The sequence below is a fragment of the Hordeum vulgare genome, chromosome 6H (genome assembly GCF_904849725.1).
Source record: "Hordeum vulgare subsp. vulgare chromosome 6H, MorexV3_pseudomolecules_assembly, whole genome shotgun sequence".
NCBI lineage: Eukaryota > Viridiplantae > Streptophyta > Magnoliopsida > Poales > Poaceae > Hordeum > Hordeum vulgare.
In genome coordinates, this window is record NC_058523.1 from 555,712,695 (window position 1) to 555,721,277 (window position 8,583).

At 42.5% G+C, this 8,583-nt stretch overlaps 1 protein-coding gene across 1 annotated transcript; it reads left to right on the forward strand.

The window, feature by feature from the left end:
• The first annotated feature begins 202 nt into the window (after window positions 1–202).
• On the forward strand, window positions 203–3,651 carry LOC123406081 (receptor-like protein EIX2). The gene has a single exon (XM_045099572.1). The coding sequence runs from the start codon at window positions 258–260 to the stop codon at window positions 3,444–3,446; it is 3,189 nt and encodes a 1,062-aa protein (XP_044955507.1). The 5' UTR covers window positions 203–257; the 3' UTR covers window positions 3,447–3,651.
• The last annotated feature ends 4,932 nt before the right edge of the window (window positions 3,652–8,583 follow it).

Here is an 8,583-nt window from a genome sequence, read left to right on the forward strand (position 1 = left end):
ATCTCCAGATATTATTTGTATTATTGAGGGAATCTTGGACACAAATTACAGCTCCAACTTCTGCCGTGCTGTGCATGGTGGGCTGTCCGAATCAACAAATTCTAGCCACAACGTGATCGAGCGTAGGAAAAGTATGCATGACCAAGACCAAGACGAGGCTTGGAGACCATCCTCCTACGATTGCACTTGTGGTGGAACCGGGATAGAGATAAGCTGCTCTGTTCATTCTCATTTCCACCTGCCATTCCCAGACCAATATGACTAAGCTCATGCTCCTCGTCCGAGGAGCAGCACTACTGCTTTGTCTATTGATCTCCCAAGCAACATCCACTTCCCATGGCCAAGCGAGTGCGTCAGGAGCCTGCATCGCAAGCGAGCGAGATGCGCTTCTGTCCTTCAAGGCAAGCCTCCTGGACCCTGCTGGCCGTCTCTCGTCATGGCAGGGTGAGGATTGTTGCCAATGGAAGGGAGTCCGCTGCAGCAACAGAACGGGCCATCTCATCAAGCTCAACCTCCGCAACATCGACATGCGTGACTACGGGTACGCAACCATCTCATCAAGCCGCCCGAACAGCAGCAGATCAGTGAGCTTGTCGGTAGGTCAGATGAGCTCTTCTTTGGCTACTTTACAACACCTGAGATATCTTGATCTGAGTTGGAATGACTTCAAGGGCACAAGCATCCCTGTCTTTTTGGCTTCTCTCAAGAACCTAAGGTACCTCAACCTATCGTCGGCAGGATTCAGTGGGAGAATTCCTTCCCAACTTGGCAATCTCTCAAAGTTGCAATATCTTGATCTCAGTTGGAATTCTAATTATGTTGATTGGAATTGGAATAGGTTTTACATAGTGGATCTTGCATGGTTGCCACGTCTCTCTTTGTTGAGACATCTTGACATGAGTTATGTGGATCTTGGTTCTGCGAGGGATTGGTTTCGGAGTGTTAATATGCTTCCTTCTCTTAAAGTGCTTGGCTTGTCCAGTTGTGGACTCAACAGTACCATGTCTGGTAGTATACCACATCCCAACCTCACAAATCTCGAAGTCCTTGATATGTCCGAGAACACCTTCCACACTTCACTGAAGCACGCGTGGTTTTGGAATCTCACAGGCCTTAAAGAGCTTCACCTCTCAGATTCCGGCTTGGAAGGGTCCATTCCTAGTGATTTGGCATACATGACGTCCCTTCAAGTCATAGACTTTAGTGGGAATGATCTCGTGGGTTTGATACCAAACAAATTAGAAAATTTGTGCAATTTGACAAGGATGAGGTTCACTGGTATCAACATAGGTTCAAGCATAGGCGAGTTCATGGGGCGATTGCCAAAATGCTCATGGACTACACTGCAAGAATTGTCAGTGGATGGTACAAATATGACCGGGAATCTGCCAATTTGGATTGGGAACATGACCAATCTCAGTGTTCTTCAAGCACGTAGAAACATATTGACTGGCCCTCTGCCTGAAGGAGTTGGAGCACTGGGTAATTTAAAAATGTTGGACATCAGCTATAATAACTTCAGCGGTGTGTTCTCGAAAGAACAATTTGCAAGCTTGGGGAAATTAGAGCTTTTGGACCTCAGCCACAATAAGTTTAACGGTGTGCTCTTGAGAGAACATTTTGCAAGTTTGGGCAATTTAAGGCTTTTGGACCTCAGCTACAACAACTTCTGTGGTGTGCTCTGGAAGGAACACTTTGCAAGTTTAGGCAATTTAGAGAAATTGGACCTCAGCTATAATAACTTTAGTAATTTTCTCTTGAAAGAATACTCCACAAGTTTAGGTAATTTAAGGCATTTGGACTTCAGCCATAATAAGCTAAATGGTGTGCTCACGGAGGAGCATTTTGCTGGCCTATTAAATTTAGAGTATCTTGACTTATCGTATAACTCTTTAAGATTGGCTATCAACCAAAAATGGGTCCCTCCATTCCGATTGAAGGTTGCACGTTTCCAGTCATGCCAATTGGGCCCCAGTTTCCCAAAGTGGCTTAGATGGCAATCTGACATTGATGTTCTTATTCTCAGTGATGCAAATTTGGATGATGTCATTCCTGATTGGTTTTGGGTGACATTTTCTCGATCTACGTCATTGCTAGCATCAGGAAACAAATTGCATGGATCGTTACCGGAGGATCTACGACACATGTCAGCTGACCATATATATCTTGGGTCCAATAAGTTTATAGGTCAAGTTCCACAGTTGCCTGTGAATATATCACGACTAAACCTATCTTCAAACTGTTTATCTGGGTCATTGCCATCAGAGCTAAATGCCCCACTACTGAAAGAGTTTCTGCTTGCAAACAATCAATTTACAGGCATGATCTCATCGTCTATATGCCAGTTGACAGGTCTGAATAGGTTGGACTTATCAGGAAACCATTTTACAGGAGACATTATTCAATGCTGGAAAGAATCTGATGCAAACTCAGCAAACCAATTTGGGTCTGACATGCTCAGTTTAGCCCTAAATAACAACAATTTCACTGGTGAATTCCCCAAATTTCTCCAAAGGTCATCACGATTAATGTTCCTTGATCTATCTTACAATAGGTTATTTGGAAGATTGCCAGAATGGCTGCCAGAAAAAATGCCACAATTGAAAATATTAAGAGTGAGATCGAATATGTTCAGTGGTCAAATTCCTAAGGATATCACTTCCCTTGGCAGTCTTCACTATTTGGACATTGCACACAACAACATATCAGGAAACGTACCATCGTCTTTGTCAAACCTGAAGGCAATGATGACAGTGGTTTCGCAGGACACAGGGGATTACATTTATGAAGAGAGCATCCCAGTAATCACAAAGGACCAAAAGCGTGACTACACCTTTGCAATCTACCAGCTATTGGTAGTTCTTGATTTGTCAAGTAATAGTTTGGCAGGACATGTCCCAGAGGAGATAACTTCACTCATTGGGCTTACCAATCTGAACCTGTCAAAGAATGAACTCACCGGAGCAATCCCAAACCAAATCGGTGATTTAAGGCAGTTGGACTCACTCGACCTATCCTTCAATGAGTTTTCTGGTTCAATACCATCAAGTTTGTCAGCTTTAACTTATTTGAGCCACTTGAACTTGTCATACAACAATCTGTCCGGTGCAATACCATCCGGACAACAGCTACAAACTCTTGATAATCAGATGTATATCTACATCGGTAACCCTGGTCTTTGTGGAGATCCTGTCGGCAGGAACTGCTCAACACATGATGCAGAGCAAAGTGACCTCGAAGATATAGATCATATGCCATCTGTTTATCTTGCCATGAGCATTGGATTTGTGGTGGGTCTGTGGACAGTTTTCTGCACCATGTTGATGAAGAGAACATGGAGGGCTGTCTTCTTCCAGTTTGTTGACATGATGTATGACATGGTTTATGTGCAAGTGGCTGTAAGGTGGGCTCACATGATGGAGAAAACTCAAGACGGTGCACCATGAAGTGCCCAACTCCACGACAAGCGAATTGTTTGTATCTAAATATTATTTGTATCTTCGCACCATATCTCTATTTGGAACTCTAAGGGGCCTTGGCTGGACGCATGTATTATACTGATGTATTGGTATTTGTATGTTTGTACTGTAACAAATGAAGTGTACTCCCTCCGTTCCTAAATATAAGACCTTTTAGAGATTGCATTATGAACTACATACGGATGTACATAGACATATTTTAGAGTATAGATTCACTCGTTTTACTCCGTATGTAGTCTTCTAATGGAATCTCTAAAAGGTCTTATATTTTGGAACGGAGGGAGTATATGTTTGTGGATTATTTAAGCTGAAGTAAGCCATTGTTCGCTCTTCGCTGTGCACTGCATGGAGAAAGATACAGCCCCATATGGGTACTGTGCCTTTTTCATGTTCTTCAGTTTGCGTTGTACATTTCCAAAGAGTAATAATTCATTGGCATAGCAAAAAAATGACACCAGTTGGTCAATATGTGAACAACCTTGTTTGTAAGATATATAAGATATATCAAGAGGTAGAAAACTTTGTTCACCATCTGTGCTTGTAGACTTATTCATGCTAATCTGAAGCTGCCATTTGAGCAGACATTTTTCACTCAACTCAACCATGCGCACCGAGGGTGTGTTTGCCAGCGAAGTGGAGAAGCTCAAGGCCGGCCAGTTCAAGGCCTCGGGGTAGGTAACCCTGGAGTCATTTGATCACGACCACGCATGCCTCGTTGGGGTTACAGGATGCTGTCAGGAAGACAGATGCCCAAGAAGCAAAAGTGAAGTTAAGAAGAAGAAAATAAGTGGCTATGTAATTTCTACGGCCTCTTTCATGCAAGAGATGTAATTTGGGGGTATATTTGCACTTTGAGAAGGAGTCACTATGAATGTTTGCATGATCCCCTGGCTGTGCTAGTTTCTGCTTTTCTTATGTGCAAAATCAAGATGCATCTTTACAGCAGCCAACAGTCTACGGAAAGTACTGATTCGTGTTACAGCACCCTGGAACTGAAGCCAGTATAAATATTTTGGTTCTCATGATTGGCATGTAAAATAAGGAAAGAGCTGTGAGCAAATTGTGTTGTAACAGGGGCACCACTGAATTTCATACTGGCTGTTGCGACGAATTATTTTGTACCATCCCATAGTCAACACATCTCCAGTGAGGTTCGGTCAGTCTGGTGACATTGACATGGCACATGGACAGAAATCAAGAACCACAAGGTGATCCCAAAGTTTATAGGTCAAACGAACACCAACGCATCGAATCCGCTCCTCCGACATCAGTCCCGAATCATCTGAGCAGAGAAATGCTCTGCTTTCACTCGTCATCTAGGAAAGGGGATTCTGAATCAAAAAATTCAGGTTGTTTACCGAATAAGGTTGTTAAATGCAGCCAGTGCCACAAATTCATGCTGTGTCTGTGATGCCAGTCTCATCACAGAACTTAGCTTCTGGTATCACTATCACACATCCAAAATACCTATTACTGGTAGAACAGCAAAATCATAGCGGAAAAAGACCCGCAAAAATAAAAGCTCTCTACAGGTTTCAAACTCACGCGGTTCCACAAACGTACGAGTTCTGCTAACCACTGGAGCTACTTTCGTTTAGTGATTGATAACAACAATAATTAGATAATAACAATGTAACCTCGCTATTTTATTACACATGACTGTACCGATTAATACTTTTTTGAATTATTTGACGAAACAATCGTTAATTTGGGAAAAAATAATTTTCAAGAAAAGCTCATCAATTTTCTGAATTATTTTCCTGGATTTTGAAAAAAGTTCATCAATTTTCATGAAAAGCTCACAAACTTGAAAAAAAGTTCAGCAATTTTCAAACGAAAGTTCATCGATTTTGAAAAAAAAGGTCATCAATTTTTTTTTATGTATTTAAAAAAAATCAATTTTTTTAAAAAGTTCAACAAAATAGGAAAAGGTTCATGGATTTTCAAAAAACATTGAATTTGTAAAATAAGTTCATGGGATTTTGAGAAAAGGTCATCAAATGTTAAAAAAAATCAAAAAGATTGAAGAATAATTATCTGTTTGGAAAAAAGTTTGTTGATTTTGAGAAAAAGTTCATCGATTTACAATCACGCATTAAAAAATAAAAAAATAACAGAAAAAAGAAAGAAAAAGAAACACGAACTGGGGAAAGAACAAAAAGAAGAAAATAAGTTAATATACATAGGTTTTCAATGGCCCTAGTGGTTAGCGCAGTGCGCTGTGAACGTACATGTCTCGAGTTCAATTCGTCGCGAAGACCTAGGAAGTGTTTGGTTTGCATCCTTGTCATAATTTGCCTGGCGTGAAGTTGTCCTAGATATGGTTGTTTTGGTTGTCCCACGCTACCGAACTCGGACGCCTGGGCCAGTGGGGGAGCCAGAAAAGGAATAGAAGGCGTGTACATCTTAATAAAATAAATCAACCTAATTCTTTGGACTAAATTAGTACATACTAAAAAGTAAAATCTATAAAATCTGGATGGGCCAAGGCCCACCGTGCCTATATCCTGGCTCCGCCACTGGCATGGGCATGCGGCCAGGCCAAGGCCCACTGTGCCTATATCCTGGCTCCGCCACTGGCCTGGGCATGCGGCCAGGCTGCTAACAGCTGCATGGATGGGTATTGAATTACTTTCTCTAAACCTAAGAGCCTGTTTGAGACTGCTTCTTAAAATTCAGCTCTCATTCAGAAAAGACAAACCAACCGGGGATAGCTCCACGATGTGCCGCTTCATAAAAAAACTAAAATTTAAAGTTTTTATGAAGCTCCCGAGAGGGTGTTCCAAAAAACTCTAAAAGATGGAGTTGGGTGAAAATTACCCATCAATGCCACCAGTAAGTGGATACCCCTTCATTTCTTTCCCTCAATCAATCAAATAGATTCTTTTCACTAAATTTTCTATTCTTGAAGCTAGAGCTAGATGAAAGCCAAACATTCTCTTGATAGTGCTATAGCTTCTATATGAAACTGTTTCAAAGTGAATTAGATGAAGTAAAATTAATTTTGGTGAACTGAAGCAGTCCTAAACAAGCCATAAATACTTGTTGTTGATGAGAACTAGTCTAGTTTTTTTCAACTACAAATATTTAGGTATAGAAAAGTAAATAATAGATCAATCAAGTGTGTTGATGGGACGTTGATGTTGTACCTTGGCCATGCAGCAACCAAACGCTGTGTCGCTACACATGCTTGGTGCCTGGTGAGACAGAAAAAAATTCAACATCTCATGCCACACCAAGGCCACGCAACACTGAACGTCCAGGCACGGGGGGCTAGGTCATAAACCGAAGTGACCCCTATAACGCGCCCCAAGCACCAAATAGGAACCGCCAATGAAAGTGGCGGTGCGAGGAATGCAGCGGCAGAAGCGGCGTTTTCTGAGCCCATCTCCACCCTCGCGCAGGTTAGCCCATGTTACACCGGCCCAACCCAACAAGCCTTCTAAAATTCACCCTCCTCCCGTGGATCCGATCATGGCAGCGCTCGGATAGGTTTGTGCGCGGCGCAAGTGGTCAAGATTCAGCGCCCTGGTCGCCGGAGGTGAAGAAGATCTTCTGTATGTTTTGCATTTCCTCCTGCCCGTGATAGGTTGCTGTCTCATCAAATGCGGCTACAATTAATGCTTATTCAGTTAAATTCATGTTACGATCATTGCATATTAAGATAAATTGCAAATTTATGGATGCTTGAACTTAAACAATGAATTTTCTGCCAATGCATATTTGATATGTAAACAGAAACTTTTATTGTGACGTTGTGCACAGAGATCGTGTTACTGCATAATTTTGAAGAATCGGTGGGTAGACTGAGCTGTATTTTAACTTCTGATTTCATCCCCATCAAGTGTTTGGTGAATTGATTATGTGGATTATATAGATGAAGATGTGGCAGATTTAGAAATAGCAACAGAGCACCCAAAATTTGGATATATTGACTGTAGATAAACAAATTTTCTTATATATTTGTGTGCTTCGATTCAGCCTTCCCTATATTTCAGAGTGGTCACAGCGTGCGAAAAGCCCAATGAAAGAGGTGACCAGAGGAGATAATGACCCCGAGGCAGAGCATCCTCTATTCCATCGCATCAGGGAATGCCGGCTACGGTGGCTCGGCATCATCGCCTCAAGAACTCACGTAATGCTTCTGCAATGGCTGCCTGCTAGGGCAGAGGCGTTGACAAGGAAAAGGATGAATGTCGGCTTCTGTAAATATATATGTGCTGCTGCCTAATTTTGTAATACTTGAGAGCTTCCTCCCCTTCTGCCATTCCTGATTCCTGCATCCTTTACAACTTTTTTCAATCAAACAAGCAAGCATGAGTATCATAATCTGTGTTCTCTATTTTTGTTCCTACCTCTTTTTTGTATATCCCGATGCAGTATTTTTTTGCAGGATATTCAAAATCAACCAAGGTCTCTCGTGCGCTGGTCGGCTCGTTCTTCCGGTATGAGCGCTACTGGGCCTTCTCCGAGGAATAACGTGCACTAATCTGTAGCGTTCGGGCGAGGCCACAGAACCGGCGAGGACGTGCTGCACAACGGACTGTGACAGGGGGACCCTATGTCGCCCTACCGATTCCTTTTTTTTAAACCGGTCAAACCCCTTTCCATTACTCATCATAACGAACATACAAAGTTCAACAAAAGGAAAATAAGAAAGGGGCGCGAGTTCAAAGCATTTTCTTGATAGTTGCAGACCTTCACCAATTGATTGTCAAGGATGGCTCCGCCGACCTGTTACTGTCCATGTCCTGTTGTTCAGTATGCCGATGATTCCCTTCTATTAGTCCGCGCTAATTAGGGGCAGCTTTATCGGCTACTGTTTATTTTGGATGCATTCTCTGCTGCCACGGGGCTAACTATCAACTTCCACAAAAGCACTTTCGTCTCCATATGCGTTGACCCCGTGCGTGCGACCTTGCTAGCTGCAGAACATGCCTCCCCGTTGTCGATATTCCCCCAGACATATCTTGGCCTGCCACTCTCTGTTGCAAAATTGTCTGCTGGTGCCATGGATTTCTTGCCGATCAAAACTGAACGACGCATACCTGGGTGGCGGACACACACACTTGACCAAGGGTCTCGTTTGACTCTTACTTCTACG

Bases quoted from the DNA above. Each gene is read 5' to 3' on its own strand.
- LOC123406081 (XM_045099572.1), top strand. From the start codon at position 258: ATGACTAAGCTCATGCTCCTCGTCCGAGGAGCAGCACTACTGCTTTGT.